This window comes from Chrysochloris asiatica, unplaced genomic scaffold (assembly GCF_000296735.1).
Source record: "Chrysochloris asiatica unplaced genomic scaffold, ChrAsi1.0 scaffold00028, whole genome shotgun sequence".
NCBI lineage: Eukaryota > Metazoa > Chordata > Mammalia > Afrosoricida > Chrysochloridae > Chrysochloris > Chrysochloris asiatica.
The window spans coordinates 8,769,870-8,785,901 of NW_006408546.1; the positions used below are offsets into that span (position 1 = coordinate 8,769,870).

Genomic DNA, 16,032 nt, shown 5'->3' on the forward strand with positions numbered 1-16,032 from the left:
TTGAGGCCTTACACTTGCTGTTCCCTTTACATGGAATGCTTTATTCCCAGATCTTCATAGGGGCTTCTTCTTTTGATTTTCCAGTTTTAATGTTGCTTCCTCAAGAAGGCTCCCAGGCACTCTCTGTCCTATTAAGTCTTTCTTTTTTAATTGATATATTTGTATAAAAATACATTTATCACCCCTGCATTTGATAGAATGTAAACTCCTCATCTACTGTGTTCACCACCATGTCTGCAGTGCCTCTGCGCTGTGTTCCCCAACCCTCTGTTCAATTGCTGAACAAATAACGAGTTGGTTTGCTGCTGGCTGACTTTATAAGGTGGGAGCCACAGCACTCACAGCAGGGATGAAGAAGAACTCATCGAGTGAGTGTCATTGAATGAGGGCTGCCTGAGTCGAGGGCGATGGCCAGGAGATAGCGGGCTGTGAAGAGAAGAGCCCTGTACTGAGATGGGGCTCTGGACACTCGTCCCATGTCTACTGAACAGCACTGACTTCCAGCCAACTGCATGGCCTTAGCTGGGATCTGAGGGTTTGGACCACATCATCTCTACTCTGGCTCCTGGCTCTAATCTTCATGTCCATGCCATAGAGACCCTATGCCTTTGAATGATCTGAGCCAGTCCACACGCCTTTGCAACTTGGCCAGGACCCAGGACCCAGAGATGTTCACTAGGACCCATCAGGAGAGGCTTGAAGGTCTTGGCTGAAGGAGTGCCTTGGCTTGTGTCTGCTCTGAGCATTGATAAATCTTCAGCATTTGAATTTTGTGGATAGCGGCCAGACTTTAACTGCCTTTGGGCTGTAGACATCTGGTCATGACCTTTGGAAAGGGGAGGTGGGAGCAGAAGGTGTGGTCAGGAGGAGGCCAGGATGCTGGTAATGAAAGCGTGTGGAGTCATGCCCATCCCAGAGACAAGGGGCCACCTGTGAGAACAGATACCGAGTTCAGAGACCCCCAAGACACCTTTCTGCCCCCAGGACCACAGCAGCTCTCACCATTTGTTTGGTGGCCACAGAACTACTGTTGACGTGACTGCAGCCGGCATGGCAAGGGGAGAGGTACTCGATTCCGTTGTCTCCACAGACAGGATGGAAGATGGAATCTGGGCATGAGCAGTCCCTGCGGCAGGCAGGAGGCTTCAGATGTATAGAACTTGATGTGCTGCCAGCAAAACAGGAACCGGGGAATCAAACAAAGCAAAACCAAAGAAAAAATTCTACCCTCAACCCAGTGTGAGCCCTAGGGCTGGTTAATGTGCCTGCGTGTCTTTGTTTGTTTGGGGCTAGTGCCACTGAATAGTGCCTAGTAGAGCCAACAGTGAATTTGTCACTGGCTGGTGGTCATGGCACCTCTCCATTTCTTCCACCACTTGGAGCCCCACCCATCTGCTTCCCAGACCAAACCCAGTAACTATTCAGAAAGCCTGATTGGCAAATCTCCTGCCAGAGCAGGGGTCAACATCACCGGTACCTAGGATTCTAATGAGAGAAATGGCAAATGGAGCCAGAAAATCACAGGCAGTTTTTCTTTTGTTTTCCATCTGTGCTCTAGTTGTGGGAAGAGGCTGGGACCCCTTGAAGCAAGTAGGGTCTTGTTGGCTGCCTATCTACAGGGTCTATGCAGACATTGCCCAATTCACCCAATGCCCCTGAACTTCAACCAGGAGGATTTCACTGGCTGATCTCACACGTCCCACCATTTCATTTGTTTTCTTAATGATATCCTTTGGAGAGAGTTGGGATAGGGATGGACAAACACCACAACCCAGAGCTTTGCTAAAATCATTATATCAATGTTGTTGCTGATGTTGGTACCGAGCTGCTGCTGTTGTCATGGTGACCACATGTGACCAGAACGAAGTGCTGTCCTGGCCCTGCATCATCTTCACAGTTATTGATACTGCTGAGTCTTCTGTTAGGGTAAGGAGCTCTGGTAGCGAAGTGGTTATGAGTCAGGCTGCTAACCTCAGGGTCAGTAGTTTGAAATTACCAGCCGTTCCATGGGAGAAAAATGAGGCTTTCTGCTCCCGTAAAGATTTACAGTTTGGGAAACGCTAAGGAGCAGTTCCACTCTATCCTACAGGGTCACTATGAGTCAGAATCAACTCGATGGCTGTAGGATTGTGGAAGAGAAAACTTCAATAAGTTAAGTAAGTTCCCTTAGCTTGTAAAGAGCAGGGCCAGGGCTAGAATCCAGAATTGCAGATGATGAAGCCCTGCGCTATAAACTCCCAGTGAAACCATTCAACCACATAGTTAGTACATATAGATTGAAGTCCCCATCCTGAGCAACCCTCCCTGTTCTTTGGAGCCCTTCTCTCCTTCACTCACCAAAGACAGAATAAGTTATTTCAAAGAGAAAGACAGAAAACAAAACAACAACAACAACAAAAAAAACCAAGATGGAAAAGCACATCTTTAGGTGTTGCAGCCTCATTAAGCACAATCTAAAAGAAAAGATCGTTGAATTTAGCACCCAGGAAAAACGAAAATGTTCCTTGCTCAGCATCCTGCCCCCGTAGACCTTTGAAGTCTTTCCTGAGCTTAAAAAGTTCAGGAAGGACTTTAAACTTAAACTTCGGCCCCACATTGCTTTATGCCAGGGATGGGGGACGTCTGGCCCACTGCACAAGCGTGGCCCATGTAAGGCGTGCGAAATCATTTGGTCTGGTTCTGCCAACGCAACTGCAATTCCAGCCTTCACATTAGGGGTGAGTTAATTAAATGTTTGACCAAATACAGCAGGCTAGTTTTTTAAGTTGATAATTTTGTATGGCCCATGAGCGATGTTATAAATTTTGGCAGAAAAAAGGTACCCAACCCCAGCTTTATGCAACCCAGTTGATATACTTCACCTGCCCTTTCCCTCACCTGCCCTATTTTTGCAAGTCTGCCATAACTTCCATTGTTCTTCTCCAGATCTTTTCAAGCCTACTTCTCTCCTCTTTCTTTAGCAGCTCAATGAGATTCTGTAATTCAAGCCAGCAGTGCTAATGCTAAACATAGCTTACTTCCTGGTTTCTGTGGCTCACAGCCCAACAGATTCATCCTGAAACTATACTGATCAGTTTTGGGTGTTTCTTCAAAAACAGAACTCTAACTCTGATCACGGGTGGTTCATGAGGACCCTTTGATCTCTTCTTATAATTGAGCAACCATTCGGGTTTTGGTTTTCTAAATTGCTACATGAGAGATTAGTCAGAAACTGAAAAGGAGAGAAAGACTTGAGAAGGCAGGCAGGAGAACATGTGGCAGCCAGAAGCAAACTCTAGCCTGGGTGCTGGGTCGCTCTGTACCTCTCATTTCTATTACCTGAGGGGGTAGACCTCTGCCACAGTTGGGGTGGAACATCCCATGAAGAAGAGAGGGATCGAGAAGATAATCGAGATGGTGATGATGGCGGCAGCCACACGGGGGATGGTTTGCAGAGAGAACACAAGACGTTTCATGAGGATCCCTCCAAACAGTATTCCTAGGGCTGCAGCAGGGAGGTTCACAGCACCTGGGGATGGAGAGGAGTGGGTCTCAGTACACAGGCCTGAGAGTGTGAACAGGCACGGCTTTAGGAAAAAAGACTTGCTTTGGAGTCCTGGTGTGGCTCTGTGGGTTAATGTGCGGGATGCAAGGTTGATTTAAACCACAAATTCCGTGGTTTAAGCTCAGCAGGTGCTCCTTGGAAACCCTATACAGGGTCCATACTCAATCGGAGTCCTGGTATATAGCACTGTAAAATAAGCTTGGAACAGATAGCTGTAAGGTTGATGGTTCAAACCCATCAGCTGCTCCTTGGAAACCCTATACAGGGTCACTATGAGTCGATACTGACTTGAAGGCACTTAACAACAACATCATACTCAATTGTCTCTAGGAGTGTGTTGAGGGAACTTTTAGTTCTTGCTTTTGTAACATTTAGGTTTCTTATATGAACCTGTATTTTGTAAGCCAAAAAAATCATTTTAAAACAAATGATACTGTTTGAGGAAATTAGCATATAATTCAAGTGCACCTCACTTTCTGCAATAGTCTGGAAGCAGAATCTGGGACACAGTAGTACCAATTGCAGTTGAGTAAGTTTTGACTCATGGCAACCCCATTTGTATCAGAACAGGACTGTGCTCCGTAAGATTTCACTGGCTGTTGTTTTTTTCTTTAAATAACCAGAACTTTCTTCAGAGGTGGATTTGGACCTCCACCCTTTCAGTTAGCAACGACCATATTAACTGTTTGCACCACCCAGGGACTGCCTCTGGGACATTTCAGGACCTCAAAACAAACTAGCTGGATGAAGGGACTCTCTCTGAAGATAGGAGGCACACATTTTTCTCTTGGGTCTTCCTCCCAGCCACTAGAGCAGCAATACATTTTGTGAGCAGAGGGGAGGGGAAATGGTAGGTGGTCTTGTGGGGGTTGGATAGAGTTGGGGTGTGGATATGTGTGGTGACATAGAGTCAAATGTGAAGAAGAGTCTGTGCCAGGATATTGGAGGGGCCAACAACCAGAATTCCATCCACTCAAGGACTGATGAACAGCAAGCCTCAGAGATGCCCCATGACTGTTCCCAGGCCCTGGGCAAGGCCATGGGTCTGACAGGGCATAGTCATCACTTCTCCTCCTGGTTCCTCAGACTGGAGGGGCCATTGTGGTCTGCAGCTGTCAAGCCCCAGTGTAAGCTGTCCTCGTAGGGATTTGGGGAGGCTGATGGAATCCCATGGGTGAATAAAATTGTTTTGCTGAGTATTTGAATTTAGGCTCTTTCTGCAGGGACTTCCTTAGAAATGATCCCAAAGTACTCTCACCAGCTAGCTGGTGGGACTGAGCAGTTGATCTCAGAATTGAGCCTAACTTTCCTAGGGGTTATACAGAATACGGCCACACCATTGTGGTCAAGCTCTCCTGTGGTTTGGGCCTTCACACTTGGAAACTTGATGGGACCACATTAGTGCTTTGTGTCCCAGTTGTAAAAGCAGTGATGCTGGCCCCCACCTCCAGAGAGTCTGGTTTCATTGATCTAAGGTGGTGCCTAGGCATCTGTGTTTTTTAAAGCTCTCTCAGAGAGCAGTGTTATCTGTATGATAAACACTGAACTGAAACCACAGGGTCGGTGGTTTGAGCCCAACTATGGGTCTGTGAGAGAGAAGCTTTCTGTTCCTACAAAGATTACAGCCTTGGAAATGCTATATGGTGGCTATAATTCAGAATGAACTCTATAACACTTCACAAGAACAACAATAACAAAGGGAGTCTAAGTCTTCTCAAACAATTGAGCTCTCAGCTACTAATTGAAAGGTGACAGTTTTAAGTCCTGGTGATCTACGTCTGAAAGATCACTGCCATGGAAACTGGGGAGCCAAAAGTGTGGCCAGGGCTGGGGATCACTGGGCTACAAACTCTCTTACCCAAGCAAATGCAGTCAAGTCTAACCCCACTTGCCTAACCACAAATTCCATCCTCTCCCTTTCCTCTGATGTCAGGACCTTTGGGAGGTTGTCAGACTTCCAGTCTTTCTGTCCGGGAGGAAGGCAGCCCCTATCCTCCACCCACATAGGAAGAGGAAACCCTTAGGTGAACTCCTGACTGGAAAGATAGGGGCACTATAAATCTGCCAAGAACGTTCTAGATTGCTAACCAGGAAAAATGTCCTTAAAATTCTTTCTTCTTTGGCTCCTGTGTGTTTCCGGTCTGGTCTTCACGCCCCGTTCCCTCATTCCCCATGGGTGATTGGAGTGCCCAGTCCCTCCTCAGGCAAATCCACTCAGTTCCTGCTGTGCCCTCCCAACTCACCGATGAGGAAGTTGGCATAGGCTGCGGAGGCGCCATACTGCTTCTCCAGGAACTTGTTGAGGAATGTGGAGAGACCAGCAATGACGGAGGAGAAGGTGCACTGGGCCAAGACCATCAACATGAAGAGCGGGTTCATCAGGAGCTTCAGGAAGATACGGGGGAACCCTGCAAAGAGACCCCTGTTCACAGCCAAGTCTTTGGGACAGATTGTCAAAAGGATAATGTGAGACTGACTACTGTCCTTGCCCTTCCTGCCGGGAAATTCTCTCCTCTTCCTCAGGGGAGAAATCAAAATGTTCAGTGACCAGCTCAGAGGCACACAGCCACTGAGATTCCCATTCAACATGCTCATGGGCCAAATAAGAGTAAAATGTGTCTAAAAGCAAATAAGAGTAAAATGTGTCTAAAAGGTGGCAGGTAGATGGAACTATGTGAGGGAATGGTCTCTTCACATAACAGCTCCCTGCACATGAAGAAGCGAGGAATATGGAAGTCAGGGCCATAAGGTGGGAAATGGGGCTGACTGCCTAGAGATCTTGGCTGGAATTCTGGGGTCCTGATATGTGCAAAGAAGCAGAGTGACCAGGACCTCTGAGCTGCAGGAACACCTGGGGGCTAGAGGCCAATTCGGACCATCTTACCATCTGCCTCTTACCACACATCATCACATAGTTTGGGGAACCCTTTGACTGCCATCCTACTGTGAACCAGCCCACCCAGAGCAGCTGGGACAGTCAATTACGTTTAATGAAATCCATCAGGGGCCTCCGTGACTTGACCCCTTCCATCTTCCTTGCTTCATCTGTGATAGGATCAGAACTCTGAAAAGGGAAAAAGAGTGAATGTTGGTGATTTCAGGTCCTGCAGCATCCCCTTCCTGGACCCTGGACCCTTCTGGTCTTTGTGGTTCTGGGATGGGCAACTATGGATGTGGGATATGGATGTGGGATGTGGATGTGGGAAAACATCCAGAGGATGATTTTGAAGTTTGCCTGCATTTCAGGGAGCCAGTGCTTTGGCTGGTGATCAGCATGCATCCATGCCAAGATTCCCACAAGCCTATTATTTAATATCTAATTTGTCCATGACTGATGCCAAAATGCATCTTACTACATCCCACCGCTTGTCTGTCTGTCATGACTACACTTGTCCTCATCCTCCGATTTTAGGAGCCACTGGATTCTAAGACATCTGGTCTACAAGGTCCTCTATTTCCAGCTTGTTCTTTCGGTCTCTTATCCTGACTCAGAGTTGAACCTGGCTCAAGACTCTGTACTGGCCTTTTGCCCATACTCCCTGTGCGTCTACCCTCAGTGAACTAGCCTACCTCTTGTCAGTGCATTTGCTCCAGCCTGAGCCTCCTCTAGCTCTGAACCAGCAGCACAAATACCCTTGAGTTCTGACACCATTTAGGCCCTCTAAGGGACCTCAGGACTCTGGGTGTGGTGCTGTAGGATCAGTACTGGACTGCTAACCACAAGGTCACTGGTTCAAACCCACCAGCTGCTCCTTGGAAGCCCTATATAGGGTTGCTATGAATCAGCACTGACTCGACGGCACTTAACAAGAATAACAGGGGACCTCATCACCAGGAACAGAAGCTCCCATTATTGAGTGCTTGCTCCATGCTGGGGACTTTGCCTAACGGTCCACATGCATCTTCTCATTTCTCCCAGCCTCCTCCCAAGATAGATACTCTAGTTATCTCTAAGAAACAAACTTGCCTAAATCACTCAATTAGTTTATAAGTGGAAGAGTTGGATTCAAAACCATGTCTGCCTGGCCCTAAACCACTAAGACATGCTGCCAACTTCTGAGATTCTTACCCCTGCCCCTACTCCCATGGCTGGGCCTTCATTTCACACACCTCATTACCAAACTTCAGGCTCAATCACTGACTTAAAACCTTGACATGGCACTAAGTAGTATCCAATCTGATTAGGTGGGGCTGATGAAAGGAAATGCGGACGGATCTCTTGTGATACAATAGTGAATAATGGTTACCGGGACTGATTGTAAGGGTTGGAAATGTAAATGTAGACATTTTGTAGCAAGGAGGGGAGTGATTAACTTTTCAGTCTAGGAGTGGAGGTCCTTAGGACCATCAAGGGAGAAGAGTGGAGAGCGGGACCCTACCCAGAGAAGCAGTGATGCCTGAGACAGAGGCAGAGACGATGACATAGAGCAATGGAACAGCTGGGGACTTTAGTACTAGAGAGGGAGAGGGGCTGTGTTCTGACAACCAGGGGGCAGGCTTGCTGGGGTATACCCTTTGGTTGGTTGATGATGCATGGAGGGGATTGTAACCATGGCAATAAAATGATATACCATAGGATGAATGTAAAACTAATGTTCTCCCATGCAAACTATCACATAATTCACAATAAAACATTAAAAAACAAACAAACAAACTTGACACACGCAAAAAGATTTAAGTGTTGGACTACTAACTGAAAGGTTGGTGGTTCAAACCTCTCAGAGCTGCCTGCTGATCTGCTTCCAGAAGGTCACAGCCTTAAAACCCTATGGAATAATTCTACTTGGCAACACATGGGATGGTTATGAGTCAGAATCAACTCCACAGACATGAGTTTTTTGGTTGGGGTCTCCAATCAAACTCCCTGCTGGATCCTACTTGGCATTCTTTCTAAGAGCATTTTCTCTTTGCCCTGACCCCAGTTCCCCTGGCCTCATCTGCATCCTCCATCAGTCCCCTGAGCCTCTGTGCTGGTCTCTTCAGATTTCCAGCCTCTATTCCTTCCTGACCCTCAACCTCCACCCAGCCATCAATATGCCACGCAGTGGATATTGAGTCACTGAAGTCCCATAGGACTTCATGGGATTAGAGCAAACTGTAGACTCTCAGTCTTGCATCAAGGCCTCCCACCCCAATTTCTTATCCATCCCTGATTTCATTCCCCAACAGCTAAGACTAAAAGAAGCCTGGGAGGGTGCTCTGGTCCTAATATGTTCTACTCTCACACTTGACAGTGCTAGGAATCCCATCCTAACTCAGCACTTCTGATTCTGACATGGATGGGTTCTATAAATGCAAAAGTCAACTGTACCAGGTCACATACTCAGCTTTTACTGGTTCTCAACTCTTTAGCCCAACTTAGATGAACTCAGTGGTTCCCTGGAACCTCCTGAATCTTGACAGGTTAACACAGTAGGGGAACACTGATGTGATATGACATTTTGGGAATTTATCAGCACCCTCACCTCTCAAGGCCTCTGAGAAGTCTTGTATCCATGAAACTTGTTTGGATTTCACCCAGATTTTGCCTAACCTGCTGCAGCTTCTTAGCTCAGTTTATAATACATTCCCCCCTTTCTTAAACTCCTATGGAAAGAGTCATGAGCTCTGATAACCTTACCTCGACTCCTGTGGACATGGCTCGAGGAAAGAAAAAAAAAGGGAAAGAGATGACAACCAAGGAGGCTGAAGATATGAGCAGGCCCAGCCACCAGGCTCCAATCCATCGGGGGTCCTTGGGGCTCAAGTTAACTGTGGCTGAAGAGAAACCAAAGAACATGGTGTTTATTGAATAAATGCATGAACGCATCTTTCTGGAACGAGACTGCCTGATCAAGGGAAATTTTAGTGGCTTTCTGCCCATGATGCAGAAGAAGTAAGCCATGAATTAGCTTCAGGATGTTCTGATTTGGCCAAGACCAGTCACCTCATCTAGAAGGTCAAAACAATCCTCAAGCTGACAGGACCAGAACTCTCACCTCACCTTATTTTATTCGTAACTCTTGGTAGGAATAATGATGAAGGCAACTAACTCTGTGGAGGGCTTCCCATAGGCCAGACACTAGATGGTGTGTTTTACATGTGTTATCCCATTGAGTTCTCTTAGCAAGCCTATCCACCTCTAACCAATTGGAAAACCAAAAAACAGAGATGTTTTTTGTTCAAAGTTAAGGCTAGTAAGTGCCATTTCATCGGTCAACTTAAAACCTACGTCTTTCTAGTATGCAAATCCTCACTGTTAGCCACTAACTTCTCCTGCTTCCCAACTTGATTAATCCCTAAAAAAAAAAAAAGGTCCATAACCCTCTGGGGCCTGAGCACATAGCCATCAGCAGTGTGGTCTCTAAAAGGGAAGCTTTCTCCTGCTAATTCTCCTTGCCCACATCTTAAAGACTGCTGTAGTATTTCTCTGTGCAGAGAGGAAGAAGGTATAAGAATGTTCCCCAGTCAAACAATGTCCTGCATACTTGCCCAGGATGGGGAATTCAGCTGCTGGTCTCTTTCAGCAACCAAGAGCTGAGTTGGACTCGTGGCTCTTGGTTGCCTGAAGGTTCCGAGACAGGAAAACTCCCTTGCTTTCCACTTTTATTTGCAGCACAGATGACAGCCCTGGGGACTGGCTCTGGCAGTATGGTTGGGTTTTACTCCCACCCAAATTATTTATACGACCGGAAGGCTCTGAATTGTGTGCCAGGCACTGGTGGGTGGGTGGGGTCATTCCTAAGGGTTTGGCTCAGACCTGCCTTCCAGCAAGTAGGAACGCTACATGTCCCCCACACATTCCCCACACTTTCCGCTCTCAGCTTTGTTCAAGTGGTTTCCTTCCCCTAGGCATGCCTTCACCTCCATGGCTACCTACTGAAACCCATCTGTCACGGCTCCACACAAACGTCACCCCGGAAAGCCCTCCTTGATCCCATCTTTCTTTTCTTTTGAACTTCCAAAGCACTTTGCCAGTCCTTCTGTTTTGGTACTGACCCTCCCTGTCTTGAAGGCTGCTGGGTATGTGTAGGGAAAGCTTACAGAGGCAATAACCCTGGCTGGATTCATTCTAAGGAGCTTTGGTGGTGCAGTGGTTAGGTGACTGGCTAAGGACTGAAAGGTTGGCGATTCAAACCCACCAGCCACTCTATAGGAAGAAGATATGGCAGTCTGCTTTCATAATGATTACAGCCTTGGAAACCCTCTGGGGCAGGTCTATTCTGTCCTACAGGATTGCTATAAGTCAGTATCAACTCAAGGGCAGTGGGTTAGGTTTTTGTTGTGGGTTCATCCGGGGCTGGCTCCATGAATGTCTAACATAATACTTGTAGTCTTGTTCATGGTCAATATTTTCTCATTCTGGGATATACAGTGACTTATTCCACATCATTATTTTTGAAGACTTGCGGCTCGTGCCCATTAACCTCTTAAAATATATTAAGCATGTTCTGATCTTTACAACAATCATATTTCATTGATGAAGAAACTAAACATAAGAAGTGGTGACTTGTCCAGAACCCCTCAGCTGGTAAGAATGGGAACCAGGATTAGATACAGGCAGTCCAATATCAGCGAACATATTTAATCACATTATTATACACTTCTGGAAGAGAGTCATTATTCATATGACATTTTATGTAATAACCTTTTTTTCCCCCCAAGAAGAACTCTTAATTTTTTTTTTTTTTAAAGAAATCAACAATATCGTAGAATCATGGAACCATATAACTTGGTTTAAAAACTTGTAAATGATGGGCACCAAGCCCTACCTTGGGTCTCCAGGTCTCCTCATTGCAAACTTTTCTTCCACAGAGTATTTCCCACAGCGTCTAGCACAGGCCGTGGGGAGAGGAGGGACACACTATGCCTGGCTGTGTGAGGGACTGCAGGGACGAGTGAGTGAGTAAGGTGGTACTGGAGAGGAAGCCACCAACTGACTACATTTTCTGCCCTGACAGGACAGTGGGGCTGATTTTGGAATAGTGATGGAAGTGAGGATCCTTCCCACACACTCACCTGTGTTAACCCTGCCATAGTCCACAAAGATCTGCAACATGACAGAGCCCAGCAGGTAGCCAAAAGCTGGTCCAAACACAGAGATGGCAAACAGGATGGCTGGAAATGGAACAGGGGAGAAGAAGCTGAGAAAGTTTGGCAGCCTCAGGTTCCCAAGCTGAGGGGGGTTCCTGCGATAGCATCTCATCTGTCCCCTGGTCACTATAAGTCCACACCCATCACACCCATGGCATCTCTAGGAAAGTACATGGCCTCCATGGTATTTTGTTGTTGTTTTTTTAAATTTTTATTTGACTTAAGTGATAGTCCACATGGGAGAACATCGGCTTTCTACTCATCATTTCAATGCAATGATTACAGTCTCATCATTCGATAGTATTTGACATTATACCCTCTGTTTTTTTTTTTTTTTAATGTACACAAAAACACTCAGGAATATATAATCATTTAAACATTCAAATGGCACATTCTACAAGCCAGTCTCCTGGCCACCAGCACACAGCCTTTCTTTTTCCATGAGTCTAGAGTCCTCAGATGCTCTATTTCTCCATGTCCTCATCTCTGCCTCCATCTTTGGTGTTGCTGTCTCTCTGGATAGGGTCCCACATTCCATCCCTCATCCATGATATTTTAAAGATGCCAGCCCAAGGGATATGTTGATGGGTGAAGCTCCCTGCAGGGACAAGGGTACTGACCTAGGCAGGAGCTTGTGGGGACACTGAGTCTGTAGGGTTGGTTTGTGTGGTCAAGGGTGTGGGCTCTGAGAATGTTGAATGGGGTTTGTTCTAAAGGAAAGGTTTGGGCATTTCAATGGCCATCCACCATCTACATGTATTTCTTTGAAGCCAACGTTGTCCCTGAGGATACATGTGCTTGGATGTGTCTGGGATAGAAAGCAACAAAAGTTGCTGTTTGTTGAGGAATTACCTGGAGCTCAGGACAGAGCCAAGTATTTACATGTAGCATCTCACAGTCACCCAATGCAAATAATGCTAACCCCACTGTGCAGGTGCATGCCCTGAGCCCTGGGGTTTAATCACTTGTTCAGCATCTCATAACTGGTAGAAAACAAAATTAGCTTCTAAACCCAAGTCTGTTTGACTCCCAAACCTCTGCAATTATTAGCTGTTGGAGAAAGAAAGTCACCTGGATCCTGTCCTTCACTGGGCTCAACAAGTGCCATGTCAGGACCTGACCTCCCACTCCCCATCACAAAGCCTTCTTCAAACACACCACTCACAGATATACAGGGGTGAGTTGTTGGGCTCTGCAAAGTCATCCACATAGGAGATTCCAAACGGCTGAATGGGTACCGTCCCGATGCCGGCCAACAGCTGGGCCACCACCATCAGGCCCCACATACTGCTGGTCTCCTTCCGGGTGTCCTGGTTGGTGTTGTGGCATTTATTGGGAAGCAGTTCTTGCCTGTGATTCTGACAGAGCTCAGCTTGGAAGTCGCTGCTGTTTCCTGCAATGAGAGTACACACTGGTCGTCATCACCTGGTTCTACCAGTTGGCCTCTCTCCCACATCCCTCAGGGAGGGGCCAACTCCGGGCCAGAGGCTGTGCTGGCAAATGATGAATGGTCCCTGAGGACCACCTCCTTCTGTTTGGATGAATGGTGGGACTCTAGAAATAAAGCCAAGTGTGGCCTCATCCTCCAGGAACAGCCCGCTCCAGTGGTGTGCATTCTTTCTCCTCTACAGAGGCTATGGGAAGCCGGAGCATGGAGGAGTCAATACCTTCATCCCTGGGTCACCCAGCTGGAAAAGGGGAAGGCAGAAGTAGCCTTGTTAGCCCCCATGCTCTGTGCTCAGTCCTGGGACTCTGGGACCCCCAGGTAAGGCTCTCTACACTAGAACAGAGGTCATTTTGTCCCACATAAGAAGGTGTCAACTCCAGCCTGGGATCATGACTCCCCAAACCATTCCTCCTAAATGTGCCCGGTGCCATATCACACGGCAGGACCTACTGCCCCAAACAATTAATGTCCTTACCATCTCTGGGCTGCTCCCCAAAGTCATAAAACTTCCTGAGGCTGGAAGAGACTCTTGAGACCCTCTAATTCAACCCAACCTTTTACAGAACTGAGGCTGTAACTGAAGCAGCCAGGCTGCACCTTAAGACCCATCTGTGAGGGCCCCAGTTGCCCCCAGTGGGCTGCTCCTTGTGGCTGTGGACACCTGGCCAAGTGGGGGCCTCAGCTTCCACGCCTCTGCTTTTAATTAGGCCAACCTTAAACAATTAGCATTGCAGAACTCTCCAAGGCCTGAAGCATTCTGAGAGCACGTTTCTGTGAGATCCTTTCTTGTCCTACCTTGCCCAGGCCAATGGAAAACCACTGGCATCACCCTCCTCACTCACTTAACTCTAATGCAATTCAGTTTAATTTTCATTTGTGTTGCTCTCAAAGAGGGCATGGCCTGGATCTAGGTGGCTTTTATTGGTCACAGTCAGGGAAAATGAGTTATAGACTAGTTTCTTCTCACACTGGACTCTGACCAGGACTGTCAAGCTCAGTGCTGGCCCTGATAGTGGGACTAGAGGGGAGAGGAGATGCTCTGCTCTCTTTAATTCCCACAGCCCCCCACCCACACACACCATCCACCCTGGTGCCATCATGGCTCATTCACCACACTGGCATCTCTACAGAATATGTTTGAAAACTGCTGGTCTAGGGAATTCACTCAACAGTTGGGGAAGCCTGTCTGAGGAAAAGCCAAGCCGGCTGCCTGGTCAAGGTCATCTAGACTAAGAGCAAGGAATGAGTACCTGGAAAAGCAACCAGTCCCCTGAACTATGAATAGTGTTCCCTCTGTAATGAACAGTGATGTAACCACAGAAAGATGAGAACTATGGAGGAAATGTGGGCTTATTAGCAAGGAAAGAAAGACAGAACATCTTGTTAGAACAATATGGTGATGGTGGCGGTTATGTGCCGTGGAGTCGGTTCTGACTCATAGCAACCTTGTATAGGGTTTTTGAGGCTGTAAATCTTTATAGGAGCAGAAAGCCTCATCTTTCTCCTGAGGAATGGTTGGTAGTTTTGAACTGCTGAACTTGAGGTTAGCAGTCCAACTTGTAATCACTATATAGGCATTAACTTATGAAACTTATGTGAACTGACAAATGTATAGAGGAAAAACTCCGTAATGACTCTGGATTGTGGACTAGATTTGGGTTGTGGGATTCAGGTGATCTTTTCTGCATTTGTCTAAATGTGTTTTCTAATTTTTTCTATAAAGAATGCATGGTACTTTTGAAATATAGCAAAAATTTAAGTTTTTCCATTAAAAATTTCCATATGGAAAATATATACAAAATTGAACCACGTCTCTTCCATTCAATTTCTTTTACTCCATTCCTATTGCCCTTTTCCTGGTTTAGGGATCTCTCACACCAGGGCTGTGCTTCTCTGTGCGCAGAGAATCCACTACCACCACCTCCTCTCCCCTGGGGGGAGGGGGGGATTCTTGAGTCTTCCCTGATTTCTCTACTATAATGACCCAAGTTTGAGAACTTTTTTTTTTTTTAATTGTGCTAAATATATATGGGGAATACATATGGGAATTCTGCTGTGGTACTGTAGGGTAAGCACTGGACTGCTAACTGCAAGGTGGATGGATCAAACCTACCAGCTGTTTCTTGGAAATCCTATACAGGATCCCTATGAGTCAGAACCAAATCAATGGCACTTAACAACAACAACAAATACATATGTAAGAGCATTGGTGGTGCTGTTTTAAGGATAAGCGCTGAAGTGCTAACTGCAAGGTTGGAAGTTCAAACCCATTAGCCAGTCTGTGGGGAAAAGATGAGGTGGTTTTTTTTTTTTTTTTGCTATCTTCAAGATTTAGGGTTCCTATGAGTCAGAACTGACTCGGTAACACCTAAAACACCTAACAACAAATATATATGTAATAAAATATTTGCCATTTCAGCATTCTTCAGATGTATAATTACATGACGTTAATTGTGTTCCTAATGCTGCCTGCGCCAGAATTTTTAAACTCTCATTTACTGAACCTGCCCAGCTGTGCTGAGGTTGTTACGTGCATTTTAGCCTGTTTACAGAGGGTGCTGGCCTACCTGAGGGACCAAGTAGGGGCAGAGCTAGGATTTGCATAATGGTTTGTTAGACTCAAAATCCATACTGAAGACAAGCTTGAAGTGCCAGCTTTGAAAACACAGAATATACATTTAAACTTCTGCAGGGCTGGAAGAATAGGCTCCAAGGAGAATTCTCTCATCCCTACCCAAATGCACAGCTCTCCTCCTTCTCACAGTTGGTGGCTGGCACTTTACATTTACACACCTACTTCCTGTCAGGTGGAAGTGTTTAGGAAAGGGGCTGGCCGCTGGGAATTTTGCATCTGGGACTATGAGATGAAATCAAACCATAGTACAATCCTGGTGTGGCGCTGCTGGTTAATGTGCCAGACTGCAAAGTCGGTTTGAACCGCAAGCTCGGCAGTTTAACTTCACCAGCT

At 46.5% G+C, this 16,032-nt stretch overlaps 1 protein-coding gene across 1 annotated transcript in view; it reads right to left on the reverse strand.

Moving 5' to 3' along the window:
- The window catches only part of SLCO2A1 (solute carrier organic anion transporter family, member 2A1), a 74,702-nt gene that overhangs the window by 11,500 nt on the left and 47,170 nt on the right, over positions 1–16,032 (reverse strand). The window contains exons 4-10 of the mRNA XM_006846642.1: positions 12,783–13,010; positions 11,543–11,641; positions 9,165–9,301; positions 6,530–6,608; positions 5,788–5,952; positions 3,319–3,508; positions 1,003–1,168 (exon numbers count right to left, since the gene is read on the reverse strand). Coding sequence (XP_006846705.1) covers positions 1,003–1,168; positions 3,319–3,508; positions 5,788–5,952; positions 6,530–6,608; positions 9,165–9,301; positions 11,543–11,641; positions 12,783–13,010 — 1,064 coding nt within the window. The remainder of the gene's footprint in view (positions 1–1,002; positions 1,169–3,318; positions 3,509–5,787; positions 5,953–6,529; positions 6,609–9,164; positions 9,302–11,542; positions 11,642–12,782; positions 13,011–16,032) is intronic.